Source organism: Podarcis bocagei, assembly GCF_964188305.1.
Source record: "Podarcis bocagei genome assembly, chromosome: 17".
In the NCBI taxonomy this organism is placed as follows: Eukaryota; Metazoa; Chordata; class Lepidosauria; order Squamata; family Lacertidae; genus Podarcis; species Podarcis bocagei.
The window spans coordinates 42,247,152-42,274,563 of record NC_138143.1 but is presented as its reverse complement, the minus strand read 5'-3'; the positions used below and the strand labels follow the sequence as shown (position 1 = coordinate 42,274,563).

The following is a 27,412-nucleotide window of genomic DNA, read 5'->3' as shown; positions in this document are numbered from 1 at the left end:
GTTTTTTCTCTCCTAAGAAGATTCTATTATCATCAATTACTGTCTTAGTCTATGGCCTAGGGGGTCTAAAAATGGGGTGGCTGTTACCATCTGGGATGTCTCTTTTTTAATAGACTACATCCCTAGTTCCCTTCATGGATCACTGCCTTGTCGTGGTGACGGGGCTTGAATAGCTCCAAGAAGCTATGAGTTTTTCCATGCAGGGCCACCCAAGATGGACAGGTCATAGCTGAGAGTTTAGACTAAACGTGATCCACCTGGAGAAGGAACTGGCAAACCACTTCAGTATTTTCCCAAGAAAACTCCAGGAAAACCTTTATGGACATAAAAAAGGAGAAGCTTTGAGAAGAAAGAGAGAGTTTCCAAAGCATGCTTTGGTTCATGGGGTCATGCAGAGTCGAACACGACTAAGACGACTAAACAATAACAAAAAACAAGAACATCCCTAGTAAAATTACCCATCACTGGCTATCAGCAAAAAGTAGCTTTCACTGAAAATACACCTAAATTGTGCAAAGAAAAGCCAAAAATATGTAGAACCCAGTTTGGGGCTATGCATTTCACACCTTTGCCCAATTTAAATCCAAGAGGGCTTAAGCTGACCAAAGAAGATACAGTGGTACCTCGGATTACATACGCTTCAGGTTACAGACTCCGCTAACCCAGAAATATTACCTCAGGTCAAGAACTTTGCTTCAGGATGAGAACAGAAATCGCATGGCAGCGGTGCAGCGGCAGCAGGAGGCCCCATTAGCTAAAGTGGTGCTTCAGGTTAAGAACAGTTTCAGGTTAAGTACGGACCTCCCGAACGAATTAAGTACTTAACCTGAGGTACCACTGTACATAATCTATTGAGATAATTTCTGAGAGCATCACTGAAAAGAAAACACAATAGACGCTGCAAAATCTGTAGAAGGTCTAGAAGTGTGCCCCAGCTCTTAAGCAGTTCTGATGTGAGTGGGACTCTCACATGCAAATCATTCACCCAGCCCTGAAATGCTGCCCTTTCTAAACTGGGGTTATGTTTCTGATGAAGCTATGGACATATCAAATCAAATCCCTTTATTGGCAGCACAATATAAAACATTTCAGGTCACTGGAATAATTAAAAGGACAAGGGTGAAGCTGTCGAGGTCACGAGGTCACACTGGGATTGTGTGCACTTAGATATTCTGCTTCGCCCTGTCTGTTCCCTGAAAGGATGGTTTGTTGGGAACCCTTCCGGGTAAAACAGTGGCTAAAAAGGAAGCTATATATTTCTTGCCAATGTAAGAATAATGTTTGGCCATCCAGAATAAGAAAAGGGTAAGTCGAGCTAAAAAGTAGAGACATCACCTTGCCAAGAAGTGTGCAACTTAAAAAGAATAAGAAAAGCTAAAAAGTAGAGACATCACCTTGCCAACAAAGGTCTGTATAGTAAAAGCTCTGGTTTTCCCAGTAGTGATGTCTGGAAGTGAGAGCTGGACCACAAAGAAGGCTGATCGCCAAATAATTGATGCTTTTGAGTTATGGTGCTGGAGGAGACTCTTGAGAGTCCCATGGACTGCAAGAAGATCAAACCTATCCATTCTGAAGGAAATCAGCCCTGAGTGCTCACTGGAAGGACAGATCCTGAAGCTGAGGCTCCAAGACTTTGGCCACCTCATGAGAAGAGAAGACTCCCTGGAAAAGACCCTGATGTTGGGAAAGATGGAGGGCACAAGGAGAAGGGGACGACAGAGGACAAGATGGTTGGACAGTGTTCTCAAAGCTACCAGCATGAGTTTGACCAAGCTGCAGGAGGCAGTGGAAGACAGGAGTACCTGGCGTGCTCTGGTCCAGGGGGTCACAAAGAGTCGGTCACAACTAAACGACTAAACAACAACAACAAGTTGAGCTATGTCTTTTTAGTCGCAAAGAGAATGAGAAGTCTTTTGTTTCTGGTATTTACTTTAAGAGGCATTTTAGTTCTCTAACGGGCATTTTAGTTTTGAAACAAGAAGATTAACTAACTCTCAAATCAATGACAGAAAAGCAGAGGACCTGAGAGGTTTTCCTCCAACTCCTCGGCAGGTGAATAGCCGCATGCCTCTAATGCAAAACTTGCCTTTATCTCTTTCACATCCCATTCTGACTTTAATCATGACGCTCTTGCAGGCAGCACTGCAGTGCCATCGAGGAACAAGTGATATAATCCCCAAATGGATATCTCATCTTCTCATTCTGGTTTCCTTTTCTCTCCCTTCATCTCCTTTCTGTAAGTGAGACACCCCCGTGTGAGCACGATGGGGGCTGCACAGTTGACTTACTCAGGAAATAGAGGCTGTAATTGTGTATCAAAGATCACTGATGGGATTCTCCCCCCCCCCTCCCAGGACAAACGGGGGGTGGGAAGAAGGGTGAACGGGAGATGAGGGGAAACTGAAACAAATACTTCAGAACGATCTTAAGAAGACCAAGCAACAAGAATAGCATGGGGACAATTATTCCCTCTAATTCTAAGGGTAGAAATGCAAAGATTCTGTCAATTAAAATGTCCTGCTATTATAGCTTAGTCTGTGGACTCTAAGGGTGTGGGATTCACTCGTGATTTCTGGATAAATTGCTCCAACCCACACCAATATATAGGCACCACAGAAATATAAACAATCTCACTCATTAGTCAGGAAGATGTTGATGACAATTACCCACCCTTCATGCTAAACCAGTGATCTAGACTATCATGCCAATGATTTTTTTCACTAAAAAACCAGCAGCACAAATTAAAGACTGGGTTGAGTTCTGGAACATGCTGGGGTGAAGGTTTACTTGAAATCCTATGATCATCTCTCTCATCCCCAACAATGATGTCACACTGAAGGAACTTTGATGGTGCGGTTCATAAACCTAATAATAAATGTCTACCCCCTACTTGATACTGGAAATCCAGAGTAGGAGCATCCACAAAAGACACACAGATCTCTCGTGTCATGGAAGCGGAGTAATGGTGGGAGGAACCAGCTGGGGAAACCCCAAGGCAAGAAGGCTCAGAGTCCGGGGAGTGGTGGTGGGACATCAGTGAGTGGTCCCAGAGAGAAGGAGAAGACTGGGGAAAGGAGGTGCCGAAAGCTGAAGGGGTGACAAGGCTTAGTGAGCTGGGAGAGTCTGTGGCAGAGAGAGGGCTAGAATCAGATGCAGAAGCTGAAGCAGGAGAGGAGGGAGGACAAGAGATGAGTCAGGCTGGTGAAGAGTCACAGGTGTTTCCCACTCTTGCTGCAACAAGCTCCCCTCCCCTGCTGACTCCCAGAACCAGGAGAGGGAAGAAATGGGCAGAGCAAAGACAAGTTGCACACAGGTAGAGTCTCTGATTGCTGGCAAGAAGCCCTGGAGAAGAAACTTTGGTGGCTGTAGGGAGGTGGGGCAACTGCCTTAATAGGACTTACAGGGCTGCTGTGCTTTGTAAAGTCTGTAAAGATTGTGTTTCACTAATAAAGAGTTAACTCCGGCTTTGAACTGTGTGATTTACTGACCGGCTTGCTCTGTGACATCTGGCAATTGAGAGTCTCTCCCACTCCTCATTGCTGAAGTGCTATTACTAGTAAGAACTGTCTCCTAATGCTCAACTAGAATCCACCTTTCTGTAGTGTAACATGAGCCTTTTAAATATAATTGTGCCTTCTAGGGCAACAAAAGCCTTAGCAGTCTTCAAATATCTTAAGGGCCGTCACACAGAGGGCAATTATGCCCCTTCAGTTTTCTATACTCCATCTTAAAGGTGGCAACTCTTCCCATCACAACTTTTTCTCAATAACCTTTCCCATCTTCACGGTCGCTCTCTGGATCCGTTACAATTTGTCTACATCCTTCTTCAAGTGTGGCGCCCAGAACTAGGCAGTATTCCAGATGAGGTCTGACTAGTAGAGAATTAAATGGAATTACATCCTGTGACTTCAGAATTATGTCTCTATTAATTGAGCTTAAAATCTCATTAGCCTTTTTTGCAGCTGCATCCCACTGCTGACTCATGTTTAGCTTGTGATGGACCATAATTCTGAGATCCTTTGCCAAGTATTCCCTCATCTCTATTTGAATTTTGGTCCTTCTCTCTTTCTTAGCTTAAGCAGGACAGCTGTGCTTCTCAAGAGTTCATTACAAAAAAAGTAGTGCAATAGGTGCACTGCTCAGCATAGAGACAGTCATCTCTAGATACATGTACCTTACTAAACATATATGCTGTAGTTACCAGGTTTCCTCCTCTGTAATGAGTGGCCTATGTTGTTCTCATTTCCCCTTTGCTTTCGAAGTTTACTTAATTTCATTCCCAACACATAACTCTAATCACTTTGGAATATTTGTGTGTCTCTCTCTTTTCTTGCTAAGGTGCAACTAGTTCCAATTCAACAACGAATCTGATGGTAATTGGTATGCTGTTCACAGTGTTCCTTCTTTTGAGATCATTAATGGAGAAGTTAAACAGGATTGATTTTTGTGGCTTTGTTTACAGCCTTCCAATTACATTTCAGCCTATATGACTTGCTAATACACAGACCAGCTTGCAAAAGTACCGTGAGACGGATGATTTTATGGGGGCCATATTCTCACTAACAATTTCATTCAATAATGTTTAGCTCCACACCAAAGTGATTACTCTTTATTCCCCCCCCCCAATAAGGAAGTTCTTTGGTGGAGATTAAGTTGAAATCCTTGGCAGAGTTTAAGTAAACACAGTATTAAGCTTCACGGGCTGTTTGAGAAAACCTGGCAGCAGAGGTGGCCAATTCCTAGACCTGAGTATTGATCCTGGAGCAAAGGTAGATTACTCTTGTGCAAAATTTCTTTTGTCTGCACCTCTCTCTAAACAAGGGGCATTATCCCAGAGTTGAAGGATTAGCAGACTCTCTTCATGAGCATCTATACTTTTAATTATTATTAAATAAATCCTCTTTAAGACTGAACTGAATGTATGAAGCTCTTTAAATAACAAATCAGACCACTGATCAATCTTGCTCTTCATTACCTATTCTGACTGGCAAGGACTCTGATGAAAGCAAAAGCAAGCAAGCAAACAATGCAAATCTTTAAAAGGGAACTGAAATGTACTAAAATGCCCAATATATTTCAGTGAAGATCTTGAGGAGAACAGCAACATATAAACAAATGCAATTCAGATAATATACATAGACACTAATTATAATTAGCAACCCACATGAAAATCATGCATGTAACATACCTTATTAAAACAAGCCCTAAAACCTCAACTAATCATATTACAAATCGACATCAATCACATCTTCATACTTGTTTTTCACTACATGACTGACATGTCTCATTACAAAATGATTAACTCTGTCATTAGGGATGGTTGAGTACTGTAATCTGTCTTAAAAATATTTATACATGGAATTTGGGGGTTCTGACCCAAACATATCAGACTGTCTCCTGCATCTAGCATTGTTGATTTTTTTTTAAAAAAACACCCACTTAGAATTATAGAATTGTAGAGTTGGAAGTGACCCTAAGGGTCATTTAATCCAACCCCCTCTGCAATGTAGGCATTGCATCTATAAAATCTTTGAAGTCTGTTTTGTCCATCACCTTCTGAGGCCCTACATTTCACTGATTATGTGCAAAATTATATGCAGGAATATTTATTTTATATGTATAATATACATATAAAAGAGTCAAGCCCCTAGCGGCACTATATTTTTCCAGCATAATTTCGTAAGTATTACCATATTTTTCGTCCCATAGGACGCTCCGTCCCATAGGACGCACCTAGTTTTTTTGGGGGGAAATAAAGGAAATTTCCCCCCTTTATTTCCCCCCCAAAAGCAGGTCGGGGAAACCGAACCAGGTCGAGGAACAGCGGGATGGCGGCGCTGCGCCTCCCTGCTGTCCCCCGAGCTTGTGGGGCTGGCCCATGTCTGCCCGGCGCGAGGGGCGCTGTGCTTCAGGGCGCCCTGCCCGCCAGGCGGTAGGCTGCTATCCGCAGCATGGGGAACCTTGCGGGGAACTCCTGCAAGGCTCCCCACGCTGCGGATGTCTGCTGGGCGCGGGGGGCGCTCTGCTGAAGAAGAGTTTGGATTTGATATCCCGCCTTTCACTCCCCTTCAGGAGTCTCAAAGCGGCTAACATTCTCCTTTCCCTTCCTCCCCCACAACAAACACTCTGTGAGGTGAGTGGGGCTGAGAGACTTCACAGAAGTGTGACTGGCCCAAGGTCACCCAGCAGCTGCATGTGGAGGAGCGGAGACGCGAACCCGGTTTCCCAGATTACGTGACTACCGCTCTTAACCACTACACCACACTGGCTCTCCCACAGGGCTGCCTAGGCTGCGGATGTCTTCCTGAAGCCTGGAGAGCGAGAGGGGTCGGTGCGCACTGACCCCTCTCGCTCTCCAAGCTTCAGCAAAAGCCTGCATTCGCCCCATAGGACGCACCCAGATTTCCCCTTCATTTTTTTTGGGGGGGGGAGCGCGTCCTATAGGGCGAAAAATACGGTAATACATAAGTATATTTAAGCAGTCAGAGTCGTTGTTGTATTACGTGCTGGCTACTTTAGGAAACCTGGTGTGTAATATTTTGTGCATACTAATGTGTGCCACCATATAATATGTGAAACTATCATTCCTGATGGTGCTATAGCACACCTAGAAGCAAACTCTGCCACTTTGTGCTTACAATTAATTGAGCTTTGGGGCAAATATGCATCTTAAGATAAATAGCACTGCCATAGGTTATGACCAACCTAGACAGCATCTTCAAAAGCAGAGACATCACCTTGCCAACAAAGGTCTGTATAGTTCAAGCTCTGGTTTTCCCAGTAGTGATGTATGGAAGTGAGAGCTGGACCATAAAGAAGGCTGATCGCAGAAGAATTGATGCTTTTGAACTCTGGTGCTGGAGGAGACTCTTGAGAGTCCCCTGGACTGCAAGATGATCAAACCTCTCCATTCTGAAGGAAATCAGCCCTGAGTGCTCACTGGAAGGACACATCCTGAAGCTGAGGCTCCAAGACTTTGGCCACCTCATGAGAAGAGAAGACTCCCTGGAAAAGACCCTGATGTTGGGAAAGATGGAGGGCACAAGGAGAAGGGGACGACAGAGGATGAGATGGTGGGACAGTGTTCTCGAAGCTACCAGCATGAGTTTGACTGAACTGTGGGAGGCAGTGGAAGACAGGAGTGCCTGGCATGCTCTGGTCCATGGGGTCACGAAGAGGCGGACACGAGTAAATGACTGAACAACAACAACAACAACAACAACAACAACAAAGGTTATTGCATGGCTCCACAGTATGCCAACATCTTCATGGATGACTTAAAATAGTGCTTTCTCTGTCTCAAAAAGTCCCTGCTCTGCCTGGTGTCTATAGAAAGCACATTTATCATCTGGATTCACAAGATCACACTGGAAAGATACCCTGGGATATAAATGATACTTTCACATTGGAAACAAAGGACTCGTGACTTTTCCCCTGGTGGGATTGAATGTTATTTTTTATGGTTATTGCTATGTTTGTTTTATATGAAACCAGTAAGACACATATTATATAAAAGAAATCTACTGACCACTACACACCCTGACATGCTTCTGGCTTCCACCCAGAATGTAACGCGAAATCCGTGGCCTGCAGCCAACGCTTAAGACACAAGTGTTATCTGCTCTGACTCTTTGGGCAGACTCACAACATCATCAGGATTTGCGTCAGGCATTTTCCAGACTACAATATGAAGGGGGAAAAGCAAATCTACAAGGCCAGACTGGTACCTAGGAATAATCTGCTACAGGACAGACCCAGAAGAGAAAGCAAATGAATGTCCCTTGTCATCCATCACGCCCAGATAAAACCACTCTTCCAAAGTATCTTCCATTATCTGCAGCTCATCTTGGACAACGATGCTTTGCTCAAATACGCCTTGGGCAGAAGGCCTGCACTTGTGTGCAGATAGCACCCTCCCTGCCCAAGCAGCTTCTTGCCGTCAAGAGCAAACCACATCGCAGCCACAGGGACCAGATCCTGCAACAAATCCAGATGCCAACTTTGCTTGCATATTGTTATGGGTTTGCAGGGTCAGATACCCCGGGTCCCTCCCAGTTCCTAGCTATGCCCTATTTGTTGGGGTCGAATGTGCCAAACCAAGTCCTTTATTAATGATTTTGGCTGGCTAGTTATGCACCAAGATGAACATGGGAAGATGCTCTGTGCCAGATCAGTGGGGCTTTCCTCACGCCCCTTCCTCATTTTTGCACCTATTCCCGCCCACCACTGACACACACACACACACACACACACACACGAGAGAGAGAGAGAGAGAGAGAGAGAGAGAGAGAGAGCAGATAGATTTCCCTTCAGAGACTGGGAGCACTGTTTCAGAAAGCAGATATATCAGAAGTCAGAGGGCCAGAGTGCATTCAGTCTCTTGGAACAGAAGTTGAACTCTGAGAGGGCAACAGCTGTACTACTAGGAATTGACTTGAACAGGGAAATAATCAAGATTAGGTTGAGCCAAACACGTTATGCTGCTGTTTTTATTTGCTATTGCGGCTGTTTTTAAAATCATATTTAATTCATTTTGAAAATCTTTGCAATAATTGAAATTGCTGCCCCACGAATACCTTTAGTAAAAGCTAAATTTGTTTAGGAAGAAACATTGGAGGGCTTGGGTGGAATTCAAGTGTAGCACTATGGAAAGTGTTTCATCAGTACAGTGGTACCTCGGGTTAAGGACTTAATTTGTTCCGGAGGTCCGTTCTTAACCTGAAACTGTTCTTAACCTGAAGACCACTTTAGCTAATGGGGCCTCGATTTCTGTTCTCATCCTGAAGCAAAGTTCTTAACCCAAGGTACTATTTCTGGGTTAGCGGAGTCTGTAACCTGAAGCGTCTGTAACCTGAAGCGTCTGTAACCTGAAGCGTCTTTAACCTGAGTTACCACTGTACAGTACAAGCATTTCAGTTTGCCGGGTGGAATGACCCCCCCCTCCTGCCTCTCTCACATACCCTGCACATTGCTCTGGAGTTCCTCCTGACTTTTCCAAAGCCCATGGGGGGTGGGGGTGGGGTAAAAAGGGGATGAAGTCCCATTATGCTAGCAGGACTCTTTGGTTGTATCCGGCCCCTCATGCACACCCTCCAACATTTATCCGATGAAAACAGGGACATCCTATTCTTCTTCTTCTTCCTCTTCCTCTTCATCATCATCATCATCATCATCATCATCATCATCATTACTATTATTATACCCAACCCATCTGACTGGGTTACCCCAGCCACTCTGGGGGGCTTCCAATATACCGTATTTTTCGCTCTATAAGACGCACCAGACCACCAGACGCACCTAGTTTTTGGAGGAGGGAAACAAGAAAAAAAATATTCTGAATCTCAGAAACCAGAACAGCAAGAGGGATCGCTGCGCAGTGAAAGCAGCGATCCCTCTTGCTGTTCTGGCTTCTGGGATAGCTGTGCAGCCTGCATTCACTCCATAAGACACACACACATTTCCCCTTACTTTTTAGGAGGGAAAAAGTGAGTCTTATTGGGCAAAAAATACGGTATATAAAAACATATAATAATAATAATAATAATAATAATAATAATAAATTTTATTTATATCCCGCCCTCCCCAGCCAAAGCCGGGCTCAGGGCGGCTAACAACAATCAAATAATCAGTCAAATAATCACACAATCTAAAAATATTTCATTATAAAAATTAATTAAATCAAATTGATGGCAACCAATTAAGCAGAATTATGTGCAGGTTGCCAGAGGAGGGAGTCAGGCTGCGCCCTGACCAAAGGCCTGGCGGAACAACTCTGTCTTGCAGGCCCTGCGGAAAGATGTCAGGTCCCGCAGGGCCCTAGTCTCTTTTGACAGAGCATTCCACCAGTTTGGAGCTGCAGCCGAGAAGGCCCTGGCTCTAGTTGAGGCCAGCCTAACCTCTCTGAGGCCTGGGACCTTGAGGATGTTATTATTTGCAGACCGTAGGTTTCTCTGTGGGGCATACCAGGAGAGGCGGTCCCGTAGGTACGAGGGTCCTAGGCCGTATAGGGCTTTAAAGGTTAAAACCAGCACCTTAAACCTGATCCTGTACTCCACCGGGAGCCAGTGCAGCTGGTATAATACCGGATGAATGTGCTCTCGCAGCGAAGACCCCATAAGGAGTCTCGCCGCGGCATTCTGCACCCGCTGGAGTTTCTGGGTCAGTCTCAAGGGCAGCCCCACGTAGAGCGAGTTACAATAATCCAGTCTGGAGGTGACCGTCGCATGGATCACAGTGGCTAGGTCAGGACGAGAGAGATAAGGGGCCAACTGCTTAGCTTGGCGGAGATGAAAAAATGCCGCCTTTGTTATAGCTGTAATCTGCGCCTCCATAGAAAGGGAGGTATCGAAGATTACACCCAAACTCTTAACGGCCGGTGCTGGCACTAATTGCACCCCCGCAAGAGATGGGAGTTGCCCCCTCGATCCCATATCGTCCCGCCCCAGCCAGAGGACCTCTGTCTTCGAAGGATTTAACTTCAACCGGCTCCCACGTAACCATCCAGCCACAGCTTCCAGACATCTGGTCAGTGTGTCTGGGGCCGAGTCAGGATGGCCATCCATCAACAGATAGAGTTGGGTGTCATCAGCATACTGATGGCAACCCAGCCCAAAACTCCGGACAAGCTGGGCGAGGGGGCGCATAAAGATGTTAAAAAGCATCGGGGAGAGAATTGCACCCTGAGGCACTCCACACACCAAGGAGTGGCGTGATGACAATTCCCCCCCAAGCGCCACCCTCTGTCCCCGACCAGAGAGAAACGAGCGCAGCCATTGAAGGACTGTGCCCTGGATCCCCACGTCGGCAAGGCGGTGGTCCAGGAGTTCGTGATCGACCATGTCAAAGGCTGCTGACAGATCTAGAAGAATCAGCAGCCCTGACCCGCCTCGATCCAGCTGCCTGCGGAGATCATCTGTTAGGGCGACCAGAGCCGTCTCGGTCCCATGACCAGCGCGGAAGCCGGACTGGAATGGGTCCAGAGCAGATGTTTCATCCAGAAACCTACCAAGCTGTTCAGCAACCGCTCTCTCAATCACCTTACCCAGGAATGGAAGATTCGAGACCGGGCGGTAATTGGATAGATCTGAGGGATCTAATGATGTTTTCTTTAAGAGCGGATGCACCACCGCCTCCTTCAGTTCCCCTGGGAATATCCCGGTGCCAAGGGACAAATTGATGATATCCCCCAGGGGGCCCCGCACCTCGTCTGGACACGCTCTAATCAGCCATGACGGGCACGGGTCAAGAGGACAGGTGGTGGGCTTTCCAGCTTGGAGGAATCTGTCCACATCGGCTGGAGATATCCGGTCAAAGTGGTCCAATACTGGACCCGAGGACAGTCGAGGGGCCTCCAGTTCCTTTATTGTATCCAAATTGGCAGGGAGGTCATGGCGGAGCAACAGGACCTTCTCCGCAAAAAAGCTCGCAAATGCCTCACAGCTGTGTGTCAGATTGTTATTTAAATTTGGCTGTCCTTCAAGGGACGTTAAAGACCGAATTATACTAAATAATTGCGCCGGGCGAGAGCTAGCGGATGCAATGGAGGCCGAGAAGTAAGACTTCTTAGCAGCCTTCACTGCCATCTCATAGGTTTTCATAAAAACCCTATAAGATGTTCTTGAGGCTCCGTCACGGGCACCCCGCCATACTCGCTCTAGCCGTCTGAGGTCCCGCTTCATTTTCCGAAGCTCCTCGGTAAACCAGGGAGCCCGGTTTCTGCGGGGTCGCAGAGGGCGCTTAGGTGCGATCTCATCGATGGCTGCCAGGAGCTGGGTATTCCAGCCCTCAACAAACTCAGTCAATGAGTCGCCAGGGGGAGCAAGGTCCCGCAAGGCTTGACGGAATCTATCCGGGTCCATCAGCCTCCGCGGGCGAGCCCAAATCGGCTCGCCACCTAAGCAGGGTGGGGGTGGAAAGTCAATCCTGGCTTTCAGAGCGTAGTGATCAGACCATGGCACCTTCATCGAAGGAGACATGATCACATCTATACCGGCGCCAAAGATCAAATCCAGCGTGTGGCCTGCTTGATGTGTGGGGCCCGAAACAAACTGGGAGAGCCCTAGTGTCGCCATGGAAGACACCAGGTCCAGAGCCTGTGAGGAGGGAGTGGTATCAGCGTGGAAGTTGAAGTCTCCCAATACCAATAGGTTAGGGAACTCCAAGGCCCAGCCGGCCACCGCCTCCAGCAGGCCTGACAGGGTGGCTGCTGGTGCGCTAGGTGGCCGGTACACCAGCCAGACAGCCAAGCTCTCCTCGGAGCCCCACACTAGGCCAACACATTCAATGCCGGGGATCGATGGCGATGGTAGAGCCCTGAAAGAACAATCTTCCCGGATTAATACTGCCACCCCTCCCCCCCGGCCCACAGTCCGTGACTGGTGGAGGACGGAGAAACCTGGGGGCGCCATCTCTCGTAAGGTAACAGTTACCCCTTCGCGCACCCAGGTCTCCGTCACACAAGCCAGGTCAACTCCCTGCGAGATAAAGAAATCTCGCAGGGTAGCGGTTTTGTTGCCTATAGACCTGGCATTGCACAACACCAGTGAAGGAGGTGAGTAATCCTTGCTCACCCTACCCTCGTCTCTCGGGATGGGGCGCAGATTGGAAGGGGTACGAGCATATCCGTATCTCGATCCCCTTCGCCTATGACATCTGCCCCCACCGCCATACCTCCCTCGCCCCTCCACGGTCGCAATCCCAAGCCTCATACTAACCTCCATTTACAAATAGAAAACATAATAAATAAACATAATAAAACATTAAACATTAACATTTTTTTAAAAAACCCTTCCCTATGCAGGGCTAGACAGCATCTTAAAAAGCAGAGACATCACCTTGCCAACTAAGGTCCTTATAGTTCAAGCTATGGTTTTCCCAGTAGTGATGTATGGAAGTGAGAGCTGGACCATAAAGAAGGCTGATCGCCGAAGAAGGGATGCTTTTGAATTCTGGTGCTGGAGGAGACTCTTGAGAGTCCCATGGACTGCAAGAAGATCCAACCTATCCATTCTGAAGGAAATCAGCCCTGAGTGCTCACTGGAAGGACACATCCTGAAGCTGAGGCTCCAAGACTTTGGCCACCTCATGAGAAGAGAAGACTCCCTGGAAAAGACCCTGATGTGGGGAAAGATGGAGGGCACAAGGAGAAGGGAATGACAGAGGACGAGATGGTTGGACAGTGTTCTCCAAGCTACCAGCATGAGTTTGACCAAACTGCGGGAGGCAGTGGAAGACAGGAGGGCCTGGCGTGCTCTGGTCCAGGGGGTCACAAAGAGGCGGACACGACTAAACGACTAAACAACAACAACATGCAGGGCTGCCTTCAGATGTCTTCTAAAGCTTGTCTAGTTACTTATCTCCTTGGTTCGGGGGTTGCATAACTCCATACCCTCCAACATTTCTCCCTTGAAAATAGGGACGTCCCAAGGATAAGTGGGACATTCCTGGATCAAATCAGAAACTGGAATGGCTTTCGTAAATCCGGGACTGTCCCTGGAAAATAGGGAGACTTGGAGGGTCTGCTCATGCCTAATTGCCTTGCTATACAGAGAGTTGGCTGGACCAATCAATGGAGTCCAGAGATTAAAGAATTCTTCAATGAAAGCTGTCAGGGCATGAAGACGGCCTCTTAGAGACAGCAGTGAGGACCACGGTAGGCTGGGTTCGTGATCTGCTTGTCTTTCCTCCTCTTCGCCTTTTGCTGTGAAGACCATCACCCATGCTCTCACACCCCTTTTCACACATAACTAAGGCAACAGCCTGTCTCAACCCTGACAAATGTGGGAAATCGTGATAAATGAACTGCTGGACTTGAGAGATGAATGCAGAATGCTTATTTAAAACTTCCTTGTTTGGGGATTTCCAAAGTCTGCTCTGCTTGGGAGTAGATACTATCCCCTTCATGGTATTTTGCCCACATATTAAGGAGATATGGGTAACTCGCAACCTATGCACATTTAACTTGTGCTCATTCAGTTTTATGTGGCTGGAAATACAATAAAAAGGGGGAGGAAAGGGGGCAGAAATCTGGGGTGGGGAACTTTGGCAATCCCAACGGCCACTGAACTCAATGCGCTTGGACTATATGTGATTTTGGTTTTGGGCACTATTCCTGGAATGTGGCCCCAGTGTGAGAGTTGCCTGAACAAATTCAATGTGTGTTTTGCTTTACTGAATTCTAACTTTTTGTTTGTCCCCATGTTTAAATCCAATTTCTGATGGTGCAAAAATGCTAAGCAACAGCTATTTCTTTCTTTTTAATGTCTGTTTCCCCAATTCCACCCTCAAGCTTCCTGATCCCCCACAAAGCACTCTGATGTCCTCAGATACGGCAAGAACATTGGTGCTGAATATATTTTCATAGGTTAACTTTCCAATTTAATCCACTTTTAAATCTTCAGTTAATGAATTAAATTACTTTATGACACCGTAATATTGATTCATGCCTTCAGCCTACGTATTTATCTTCATCACCAAGCCCCCAACAATCATTTCCATTAAGCAAAGATAATTTAAGAGATGCTATTAAAATGCAAGATATTATTGCAATTTTGCTGTTGCCCAGTAAAAATGAAGTAATTTGCTATAATGCAGCACTTTTTACCATGCTAGTGAAAGGCAGTCAATAAACATAGGCCTGTTGTTTCAGGGAGTTGTCTCTGCAAATCATCTTCCATGCTTAGCAAAGGATGACAAGAGCACATCTCAGGAGGTGCTGTTGCTCAGTCCTAGAATGCCCCTATCCCAAATATTAAAGATGGAGTGCTCTGACTTCTCTTCATTCTCTTCCTGCCCTTTTATATGGGATTGGGATCTTCCTACCTCATAAAAAAGTGGAGGATGTATTGGCAAATGAAATGTTTTCCTGGCCTTTTCCCCTAAGTTGTAGATTTTCTGTGTGTAGTGTATACAGTGGAAAAGACAGTACTAGCACCCCAAAATGTTGTTATTATTATTATTATTTTAAAAAATCTGTTTATTTTCATATAAAGATGTTGAACATAGTGGAAGAGACAAGGACCCAGGCAGATGATGGGATTCGGAGTGCAGGGGGTATCTGCTGGCAAAATTGGGCTGTCCCCCCCCCCTTCCCCGATACAAAATATCACCTACATCTTCATACGATTTGGGCCGGCAAAGAGAGCCATTTTCTCCCACCAACAAACATGAACATGCAAACTACAGTCGTACCTTGGATCTCAAACGCCTTGGCTTCCAGCTCTTGAATGATCGAAACCTGGAAGCGAATGTTCCGGTTTTTGAACGATTTTTGGAAGCCAAACGTCCAACAGGGCTTTCATGGCTTCCGATTAGCTGCAGGAGCTTCCTGCAGCCAATCAGAAGCCCTGCTTTGGTTTTCGAACGTTTTGGAAGTCGAACGGACTTCCGGAACGGATTCCGTTCGACTTCCAAGGTACGACCGTATAGATTTAGATACACATTAAAGCTTTCTAAAATGTCATTCGACACACAAAATGGACCCCATATTTCTATCTTGATGTAATACTTCAATAATTCCAACTTCCACAAAAGACCTCAAAGCCACACACAGGCTCATTTTTCCTCTGTTTCTTCACGTCATATACAAATGCACTGCAACAGCGTGTGAATCACAGCCAGGTATTTTGGGATCCCTGTAATGACACTCAAGGCGTTTCTTTTCAAAATAAAAACTATGTTATGAACAAAACAAATGGAATACATTAGAGTGTCCTGACAGCTGTCTTTTCTGCTGCTGCCGGCAACACGCCTCCTTTATTTGTCAATCCACAATTCCACCTTCTCCGTTAAATTTATTTTCAGTACCCACCTCTTTCAATATCATTTTAGCTCGTGTCAAGTCTCACTTTCCCCATTTCTCTGCTGCCAGCTGATTATCTCTTAACTCTTCCCGAAATACCTTTACTTTTATTGCTTTAGGCCAGCACAGGGAATATGTGAGCCTAGTCCAGACCTCTGGCACTGATCCATTCAAGCCTTTGTCCTTCTGCTAGCCTTCCCCTTCCACACAGCTGATTGGGAAGGTCAAATCCCATCCCTGCCACAGGGTGCTGAGCAGCGGAATGAAAACATTCCCACCTCCTGTGCTGTGATCAGGAACAAAACAGTCCACCTTCACCTGACCTGGCAAGGTTTATCCTCATCACAGTACACAGAGTGGACGTGTTTCTTCGTCTACTTCCTTCCTCCTGGGCCGTGTTCAGAAAGTGGTGGTGGGGGATGAGTGTTCAGACCCCTGGGCTCTCACTTGTGGGGTGCCTCAGGGTTCTGTCCTCTCCCCCATGCTTTTTAACATGCAGCCGCTGGGAGAGATCATCAGGGGGTTTGGGCTAGGTGTTCATCAGTATGCAGAAGACACCCAGCTCTACCTCTCCTTTAAATCAGAACCAGTGAAGGCGGTGAAGGTCCTGTGTGAGTGCCTGGAGGCAGTTGGAGGTTGGATGGCGGCTAACAGATTGAGGTTGAATCCTGACAAGACAGAAGTGCTGTTTTGGGGGGACAGGAGGCGGGCAGGTGTGGGGGATTCCCTGGTCCTGAATGGGGTAACTGTGCCCCTGAAGGACCAGGTGCGCAGCCTGGGAGTCATTTTGGACTCACAGCTGTCCATGGAGGCGCAGGTCAATTCTGTATCCAGGGCAGCGTCTACCAGCTCCACCTGGTACGCAGGATGAGACCCTACCAGCCCGCGGACTGTCTCGCCAGAGTGGTGCATGCTCTAGTTATCTCCCGCTTGGACTACTGCAATGCGCTCTACGTGGGGCTACCTTTGAAGGTGACCCGGAAACTACAACTAATCCAGAATGCGGCAGCTAGACTGGTGACTGGGAGTGGCCGCTGGGACCACATAACACCGGTCCTGAGAGATCTGCATTGGCTCCCAGTAGGTTTCCGAGCACAATTCAAAGTGTTGGTGTTGACCTTTAAAGCCCTAAATGGCCTCGGTCCTGTATATCTGAAGGAGCGTCTTCACCCCCATCATTCTGCCCGGACGCTGAGGTCCAGCGCCGAGGGCCTTCTGGCGGTTCCCTCACTGCAAGAAGCGAAGTTACAGGGAACCAGGCAGAGGACCTTCTTGGTAGTGGCGCCCACCTTGTGGAACACCCTCCCTTCAGATGTGAAGGAAATAAGCAGCTATCTTCTTTTTAAAAGACATCTGAAGGCAGCCCTGTTTAGGGAAGTTTTTAATATTTAATGCTGTATTGTTTTTAACACTGATTGGAAGCCGCCCAGAGTGGCTGGGGAAACTCAGCCAGATGGGCCGGGTATAAATATTAAATAATAATAATAATAATAATAATAATAATAATAATAATAATAATACTCCACTTTTCCCCTACAAGGTGGCCTACGTGGTCCTCCTCCTTGTTTCATCTCCACAACAACCCTGTGATGTAGGTCAGGCTGAGAGAACACAGTGACTAGCCCAAGGTCACCCAGGGAACTTCAGGGCCAAGTGGGGATTTGAACGCTGCTCCCCCAGGTCCCAGTCCAACACTTTTAACCACTATGCCACGCTGCCTCTCTCGTCTCCCTGTGTACGACGATGGGGATGAAAATCAGGCCATCCCTGCTCCTCAGATGATTAGTGTGGATCTGAGAAACAGGGAAAGTTCACCTGTGGATCTCCACTGGGTTATGCTGGGATACAGTCATCAAAAGATACAGTCATTGCAGATACAGGTACAGTAATCAAAAGAGACACCTGGAAACGTCTAAACTGGGAAGAAAGGATTAAGTCTCCCTCTCCAGTGTGTGAGGATTAGGAAGAAAACTGCCTTCCCTCCGCTGAATGGAGTGCATCAGCTCAGAAGTCAGAGTTGGTTTCAATCCCAGTACATGGGAAGGGTTAAATTTGTCCACCCAGTGCATGGACAAGAGTGGTTCATTCGGGGGGGGGGAGGAGGAGGAGGGCTGAGCAGCAGAGTACAGTGGTACCTTGGTTTACAAACTTAATCCGTTCTGGAAGTCCGTTCTTAAACCAAAGTGTTCTTAAACCAGGGCGTGCTTTCCCATATCAGCGGGGGACTCAATTTACAAATGGAACACGCTCAACAGGAAGTGGAACATGTTCTGCTTCCAAGGCAAAATTCACAAACTGAAGCACCTACTTCTGGGTTTGCAGCGTTCTTAATCCAAGTTGTTCATCATAAACTAAGCTGTTCTTAAACCAAGGCACCACTGTATATGTCTGAGTGGGTGAGATTGTGTGCCAAGGCTGTGCAATCGTGTGAAAGTGGTGTGAAATGTATGCATATATTTCTGTTTGCCTCTTGACTGCGTGTGAACGCTGCAGCACAATTGCTGACGGGTGAATGAGGCCTTGTCAGCAGAGAATACCTGGATTCCGAAATGTATGCAGTGGTTGCTGATCTGCTAGTGGGCCGAGTTCAAGATCTTACTATTAGGCTATACAGCCCTTAACAACATGGGGCCAGTTTACCTACGAGATTGCTTTAACCCATCTGCGCCCACCCAACTGCTTTGATTGGTGGAATGGGCACTTCTACAGGGGCCACGTGAAACCCACAACACATCTGTAAGACTCGGGCATTTACTGTGGCAGCACCAATACTTTGGTACTCCCTACCTATTGATACCAGGCAGGTGCCTTCACTGTATTCCTTTCGGGGCCTGCTGAAGACATTCTTATTTAGACAAACCTACCCAGATGTGGGTTAAACCACAGAGCCTTGGGCTTGCCGATCAGAAGGTTGGCGGTTCGAATCCCTGCAACAGGGTGAGCTCCCGTTGCTCGGTCCCTGCTTCTGCCAACCTAGCAGTTCGAAAGCACGTCCAAGTGCAAGTAGATAAGTAGGTACCACCACGGTGGGAAGGTAAACAGCGTTTCTGTCCACTGCTCTGGTTCGCCAGAAGCGGCTTAGTCCTGCTGGCCACATGACCTGGAAGCTGTATGCCAGCTCCCTGGGCCAGTAAAGCGAGATGAGCGCCGCAATCCCAGAGTCGGCCACGACTGGACCTAATGGTCAGGGGTCCCTTTACCTCTTACCCAGATGTTTAGAAAGTTTGCGTAAGTTTTAATTTACTTTTGTCTATTCCATTGTAGTTTTAACTTTCTGTGTGTTTTAAATCATGGTTGTAATTTTTTGTGTGATACTTTTATTATCTTTTTTTGTAAAATGCTTTGAAATAAATATGTAAATAAAGGTGGTGTTTAATGTGTTTGTGAGTGAGTTGAAAAAGGTGAACTGGGTGTGTTTTTGGGGTTTGAGTGATATGCATCCTCTGCTAGATGCTCCAAAGGAAGGCGGCTTGGAGCAGGGAGCTTTACTTAAATACAGTGAACTGTTCGAAACACAATGCATACACATGTGAAGGCATTTATTTTGAAATCTGAGTCTATACATATAGATAACCAAACATTTGAACATTTTATCTGTCTTCTTTTTTTGGCAATGCGTAAAGCCACCCTAGGGGACACAGGTGGCGCTGTGGTTTAAACCACAGAGCCTAGGACTTGCCGATCAGTAGGTCGGCGGTTCGAATCCCCACAATGACGGGGTGAGCTCCTGTTGCTCAGTCCCTGCTGCTGCCAACCTAGCAGTTCGAAAGCACGTCAAAGTGCAAGTAGATAAATAGGTACCGCTCTGGCGGGAAGGTAAACGGCGTTTCCGTGCGCTGCTCTGGTTCGCCAGAAGCGGCTTAGTCATGCTGGCCACATGACCCGGAAGCTGGATGCCGGCTCCCTCGGCCAATAAAGCGAGATGAGCGCCGCAACCCCAGAGTCGGCCACGACTGGACCGAATGGTCAGGGGTCCCTTTACCTTTACAGCCCCCCTGTGTTTAATTGCGGAATAAAACCCGTTTAAAAAGCAAAAACAAGAGAAAGGTTCTGCAAGCAAGGAAAGAAAACCTGGAGTGCCTTTCTGTAAAAGAAAATATGATTTATTTTTCATCTGGCCTGGTGAAAACAGATCCCTTTTGGAATCTTGAGACCCTGTGAGGATTTCACCAAATTACAAACTTGCATCCCTAAAACTTTTCCCAAATCAGAAATCACTTGCTTCTCTAGTAGCCAAGATAAGCTTGGGGAATGGAGCAGCATGGAAGACTGGTACAGAATGAGCCCCCTTTTGAATTAGGCCCAAATTTCAGAGGGGTCTGAATATGACTTGAAAGCAGTTTTCAAGACTCAAACTGCTGAAAACTGGATATTGAATGTTTTCTGTTAGTAGATTTGAGGCCATCACTGGTTACATATGCATGCTTGCGAGGGGTAATGTTATGTACTGAAGTTCTCACCCTGGGCCAGCAGGGGGATACTGTAGATAGTTTTCACTCAGGTCCACATTGCAAATAAGGGATTGAAAGTGATGTTCAGTGATTGGATAGTTACTGAAAATGGTTACTGTTGCGTTCTAGTGGAGCTCTATATAAGCAGGCTGGCTGAACCCTTCAGTTCTGTTCTGTTCTGGCCTGTGAATAAACAAGAGCTGTTTGAAGAATCGCTGTGTCATCTGATATGTTCACCCACAACTTAACAGGTAACATGCACCTGCAACTCCATGGGGATGGGGGCAGAACTGCAGCAGAAAATTGGCAGTGAGGGAAAGGGATAAAGAACTGCAGTGGCGTTTCTCTTAACAAAAGCAGAGGTCAGTTACATGCTTCAGTGTGCGACGAGGCATTTCCCCTGATTCTCAAAGTCTGTAAGTGCAAGGCAATCCAGTACAGACACTAGAGTTATTTGTGCAAGCAAGCAAGCAACAACAAACCAGTGGGTTTTTTTAAAATAAAAAAAATAGTGTTCTGCTGGCATGGATAAAAATCACATATTCATTTCAGCACAACCTGCTACCAAGTGACCTCAGCCGTCTATAATGTAACCAGCCCCAATGATGAGAATTCTTCAGGGTCTCAGATTGGAATATTTTCTAGGCCTACTGCCTATAAGATCTTTCAAATTATAAATTGCTGTGTTCCATTTGGAACTGATTTATATGTCCGATAACTGTGATGATTTCATCTGTTTTTATAATTGTCTTTTTAATTGCTTTGACCTGCCCTAGGACCTTATGGTTAGGGGCAGCTAAGACATCTTATAAACAAAAGAAAAACAGCACCCCTTTCCACACACACACACACACACACACACACACACACCAAAACTAGAGATGTCAGGAATCAAATCCGAAACCATGCACAGGTGAAGTATGCTATGGGCAGTTCTAACCACAATGTGAATACACATCTCCCATCTCAGAAATAAGGACCTCAGGGAGGTGGAGGCAATTTAAATTGGGAAAACAGTCTGGTTCCATTCCAAATCAGTCCTTCCTGCTGCCACAGTGCAGCTTAGCCCCAAGCCATAGCCCAACATGGCTGTAAAGTCATAGGATGCCAAACCCAAAAACTTAACAAAGAAGCCTTACCTGTTCTGCTGTCCATGGGTCCAAAATCCAAAGAGTACTTAACCACATGGTAGTTGTTCCATACGTAAAGAAGGTTGTCCCTTGGATTATAATCCACCGCAGCAATGTACTGGTAGGAGTTCGGAAAAGGAACATCCACGACACTTTCTTTGCTTTGCTCAGTGTTGTAAATATAGTCTATTTTATTACCTGTTGCCTCATTATCATCATCTTCATACACCGATTTCACCACATACAAAATGCCACAGATCATGAATGCATTGGAAGCTGACCTCTTGTCATAAGACGTATCCCACGTCCCTTCGATCCTCAAGGTATAAGGGTTCAGCTGACTAATGACTATTTTGCCGTTGTTTTGCTCAGTTGCATAGATCACCCAAAGACCATTCTCATCCACGGCCAAGTCTATGTCAGACTTGCCTCCCCATCGGTAAGGGGACGTGTCGTGGTAGTTGGCGTTCGCAATGATGGCTTCCCCACTTTTAATTCTTGTCCGTAGGTCAAATTTGACAATGTTCCTGGTTCGTTCCTTGTTGAAAAATAAAGCCCCGTCATACACCACAAACCCCGTGCCGTCCACCCTGTGCGGCAACTTGTAAGTTGTAGTTGGTCTTCCAGCAATGAAATCATCCTTGGAGGAATACTCCGTTAGAGTGTCAGTTCTGTAAGGAGTCCATGGCATGTAGTAAATTTTGTCAGAAGCCTGCAAAGGATCCTTACACCAGGCTCCTGACTGGTGATCGGATTCAAATAAATGTTCACTCTGATATACTCCTTTTAGTAGTCCAGGACAAAGAAAAACTGAAGGGAGGGAAAAAGTTAAAAACAAAGCAGGTTACTAAATGTGCTGGCCTTCTCTAGCATGCACTTAGAAGTTCACAGCTCAAGAACAAAGGGAGAGCTCAAAAGAAATTCAGGCTTTCCTAAACTCTGATATGAATGTGAGAGTGGCTTTTCATGCTGAAAAGAGGATACAGGAAGTTCCCAAGAACTATTCTCCGTTCCTCTTTTTCAAAAAGCCCCTTGGCAAACGTGCCTCCTTTGAAATTATATAATTAACAGATATTACTGCACGGCAAAGTAAAAATTCCGTAGCAACCAAAAAACACTAAACTAAACTTAAAAAACCCCCCAACAACTCTAAAAGCATACAAAAGGGAAACAAACCTCTTACAGGTCAATGCTTTAAATAATGAAAAAGGTTTTGGAAACAGAATGCAGCCACAGAAGTAAAGAAAGAACATTTAATGAATATGTCAAGAGGAAGAGAGAAAGAATAAGGGAAAAGCTCAATGGAGGAAGGCTAGGATCAAGATTTAAATCAATAGGGAAAGTCCTCTGAAATACAGGAGAATTAAAGCCTTAAGTAAATCAAGATCGACCAGCTGAAATAATCCACTCCACAGACTTCAGAATAATTTTGTATCCCCGTAACCCCTAACCAAACGTGGTTTTAGACACCAAGCTGCCAGTTCTCAATTGCCATTTCTCAATGATCGCATCTGAAAGAACTCGATCTGAAAGAATACTGACACTTTGGAACTCTCCGCCCATTGATAGAAGGCATGTGCCTTCACTCTATTATTTCTGGCACCCACTGAAGACATTTCTACCAGGTTGTTTAGAAAGTTGATGCGATTTTTAATTTGTTTCCCTCTATTGTGGCTTTAATTTTGTGCGTGTTTTAAATGATGGTTGTAAACTTCTCTTAGTGATATGTTTATTGTTTTTATCTTTTTTTGTAAACCACTTTGAGGTTTCTTCTACGGCCAAGCAGTATAGAGATTTTATGAAATAAATAAATTGCTTTCAACTAATAGAAACAAAAAATCCTGATTATTACAGATTTCCCCCCTTTGTTTTCCCTTTTTCATACTCAACGTTTTTAACAGGCCTATTCCTTTTGTATACATATGTTCTATACAGTTTCAGGCTCCTGCACTCATATCCCTAGTTTGATGGGCAATAAGGCAGGAGAACAGCTGTCCTACAGGCAGCTGCTCACACCTGATCAAACAGGCGATGGAATTAAATGTATCTTTGCATTTAAAGTGCAAATAGCATTAGCTGAAGGGGCTGATAATTAATGGCGTCCCAATAGGCACGGACAGGGAAATGAACCTTTTCTCTCTGCTTCATTTCTAATGGGAAATACAGGATACAACTTGTTAATTGATTGAATACACAGTTTTACATAGCTATATGGACTTGTGTCATAGTCTGCAGTTCCCATTACAAATGACTTGAGAATTTCAGCACCAAAGCTAATCCAAAAATTGATGTGTGTTTGTGTGTGTGAGTGAGCTCACCCATGACTGTGTTTCATTTCCAGCTATTGATCCAAAATTAAAGGTGTCCTAAATCCTATTTTCTGAAATGCCACCTTTGCAAAGGAGCTCTTTCTTGCACAGAGTCAGCTGGAAGCCCCAAATTATTGGCCGTAATTCATTTAGTGGGCTTCTTCCCACAGAAACCAGGATGGGATTTCCCAGTGGGAAGGAGGCTCCCAGCTCATCAGAATAAAACTGCAAGGGCAAACATCAATTTAGCAAGACATTTCCACCAACACTGGTGCTGTTAGCCAGAAATCAGATTGGTAAGTGATAGTGTGAAATGGCACAGTGCAATTTTATGCTGCTCCTCTGCAGCCATTCAATCTGACGACTGAATGCACTCAAGGCACTCTTCCCAACGCCATCTTTGATTGTCATGGGACAACATGCGTACACTCATATGTACATGGGATCCATTTACCACCCCACCAAGAAATTGAGGGTTTGGGTCACCTGCATACATCTCTGTGCAAAATGGACATGGAATGTACACTCCTTGGCACGATCCTGATCATTCATATGTATACTGGATTCAACATCTGCCTAATGCACAATGCATATGCAATTTAGCTGTCGACCTTTTGAACAGAAGCCACCTATAAAAATTGCACAGCACTTTATACTGTTAAACACTAGACAAATAGAAAACTGCTGTAACATAACAGAGGGGAATAAACCTTCTGAGGATCTCTAAATTACCCTCAATGCCTTGGTGATATACTGAAAGCGAGTTGCATGCAAGTATGGCAGGAAGGAAAAGAACTGCGTCCTTCTAAATTATTTTATACTGCTCCGTAAATGGTGCAGAAGGACAGGGGAATAGATTTGCAATCCTTCAAGGGGTGGGGTGGAAAGAAGCATGGTGCCAGTAAACATTTCCAGGAAAGAAGCGACATGTTAGGTGAAATTGCTTAGCAGCAGAAACACCCCCCCCCCAACTTTAACCAATAGATTAAAATGGCGAAAATTAATGATGAAAGGATTTCAAGTAAAGCATTAGACTGTTAAATATTTTATCCCATAATTGCTTAGAATGGGTATGTGTATATATAGAAAAACATGTGAAAGGTATTTAATTACCTTTTTGTTCCACTTCTATTGTAGAGAAAGAAGAAAAGCAGGAAAGGAGAAAAAGAGAACAGATTAATGGTATTGTATTGGCAAGACACTTTTGCTCTTGCACTGAACTATTTAGCCTTCATTTTGCTTACTGCTACATTCTGCATTCATTAGTTTGTAAGGCCTTAAAAAAATACAAATCAAGCCCTTATAAAGGTTTATTGCAGTCTTTTTCTTTTTTTTAAAAAAAAGCATGCACCATTGTATCCATAACCCATTAACGTCAGTGCAAGGTTTTCATTGATTCTATCAGACTAACGACTAGGATTCCATTGAACACAGGAATGACAGGAAATTCTTGAATATATGGTCTCTTCACAATTGGCTGGTCCCCAGTGTATCAGTACTCCCAAAGAATTATATGTTCCAACTTCCGAAGAAGATGTTGACATAGACTGAAACCATCTTTGTTTTTTAAAAAACAGAAAAAATATTGAAATAAATGTACATAACAGCAATTATTCCCATTAGATCAAATAACATATGTCATCTCCTCACCAAAAAAGAGAAAAAAATCCCTTACCTAATGCCACATGGTAATTGATTAGCCAATGATGTAATTAGATCCACATAAATCAGTGTATGATTAAACAATAGTTCCGAAGGAAAAGACATGCTTTGTGTATTGAATAATTCCTTTTTTTACCTGGACTCATTTCCTGCTCTCAAGGATGCAGTTAGGAATTTGCCAAGTATTAGATATACAGATATGGATGAACTAAGAACTGATTCTGAAATGACGAAAGAGCGCAGGGCTAATCTAAAATCGCTTGACTGATTTCAACACTTTTTGAACCATGTCTTTACTGATACCAAAAGGCCTTTCGTGAAATGTCCAGAGAAGCAAATTTCCAGTCTGTTGCAATGGGACATTCTGCGCATGTGTCCTTCCTAACACCAATGCTTGCTGGCCTAGGGGTTGTTCTGTTCCCACCGGGACTTTTACACAACACATGGAGTTAGGTAAAATCTGATTGAATTCATGACTACTACTACATTTTGCTTAGCATGGCTTCAAGGAATACATGAACGTAATGTCTGAAGTGGGGCCCACACCTTCCAACAGTTCACAGACGAAAACAGGGACACTCTTGTCAAGGGGTTGGCATCAGCAGTTGACATAACGTGTTCTCCCTAGCAGAGAGCGCGTGTTGCGGTGGGGGATACAAGCCACCCCAGTGTTGCTAGGCGGATTTGTGGAGGGACCCAGCCAGTGAATTGGTTAATCGGGTCGCTGGGGAGAATTGCTTGTTGCCAATTTTGAAGGAGGGGTGAGAGGTTTTAAATATTGGTCGCCCAACTTGGAGCGTTCTCTTGGCTGCTTGCACCGGATCACCCGCCCACCCTCCCTGTATTGGGGGTGTGTGTGTTTGCTTGACCTTGCTATGCCTGTCATAGGGTCGTCTGCTTTGAGGCAGGGGCCTGGTAGGAATTTCTCCATTTGGCTGATTGGCTGGTGCCATTTGGTTTTGCCTACTGCGTAGCAAATCGTCACAACTTGTAAGGTTGGCGGTTAGGCAGTGGTTCACCCCTCCAATGGTGGTGCGGAAAGGGAATTCCGTTAAAGGAATCCAGGGGCTTGCCATTCTTTTCGTCCTTGTCCCTGGCATTGGACTTGGGCCGTGCAAGCCCCAGGGGGCATGAGGGTGAGAAGTGAGGGACTGATGCCCAGCTTCATTTTCTCCCCAAAATTTGTTTCCCACACTGGCTTTCGCTGGAATCCGGAAGTCCAGTTCTGTCCCCTGGGCAAGGACAGATAGTCTGAACCAATGCCTAAGCAACCACTCACTTGGATGTATTTAAATAAAGTTGTGGCCAAAATCATGCCAAAAACCCAAACCAAAATTGATGTGTGATGTGTGAGTTATTGGGGCGTGGCTTGGGGAGCTCAACACGCAACACTGGTAAACCACTGCACATTGTTATGCAAACACAACGAAGTGAGAATCCACACAGAATGGGCTTGTGCAACTGGCTGCCTACAGTTCTTGCAGCAAGGCAGACACCTGGTATTTATCAAAATGACATTAAGTAGTTCTGGGACCCATTGCAAGGCTATCTCAGCCTGATTTAAAAACAAAAAAGGAGAGTGGTGGTGACTGCAGGGAGATCCAAACCTCACTCACCCCACACATTTCTCTACAGATGTCTTTGTCTGACAATAATAATAATGATTTTATTATTTATATGCCGCCCATCGGACTGAGCTGCCCCCGCCACTCTGGGCAGCTCCTAAAAATGATTAAAAACACAAGAAAACATAAGAAAGAACCTGACTCACTAGGGTTTCCATACGTCTGGAATTTCATTGGCGAAAACAGCTCAACAACTTTTGCGTCTTGAATTTTACCTCTGACCCTATGAGCCACCCCCTTAAAAAAGCAGAGTGAAGTTCAGCCTCCGAAGCTGTCTCTGATCCTAAGGGACCATTCTCCCAGGTCTCAGAAGCTGTCCATTTGTAGATGGAAATCAGAGAATTCCTGTAGTCACCCCTCCACCCTTGGTTCTGAGGCTGGGGTGCTGAAGTCTATCATGTTCAGCTTCTTAAAATCCTTTTCAAATCTCAGCACG

At 45.4% G+C, this 27,412-nt stretch overlaps 1 protein-coding gene across 22 annotated transcripts in view; it reads right to left on the bottom strand.

Annotated features, from left to right (window-relative positions):
• ADGRL3 (adhesion G protein-coupled receptor L3) overlaps positions 1-27,412 on the bottom strand; it is a 548,667-nt gene that overhangs the window by 206,029 nt on the left and 315,226 nt on the right. For 16 of the 22 annotated variants that reach the window (XM_081176098.1, XM_081176093.1, XM_081176095.1 and 13 more), the window contains exons 6-7: positions 24,803-24,817; positions 21,390-22,190 (exon numbers count right to left, since the gene is read on the bottom strand). The exons of 1 other annotated variant lie outside the window; for it this stretch is intronic. In XM_081176098.1, the coding sequence (XP_081032224.1) occupies positions 21,390-22,190; positions 24,803-24,817 (816 nt within the window). The remainder of the gene's footprint in view (positions 1-21,389; positions 22,191-24,802; positions 24,818-27,412) is intronic. 5 more of the 22 variants (XM_081176102.1, XM_081176105.1, XM_081176092.1 and 2 more) reach the window with 1 other exon arrangement.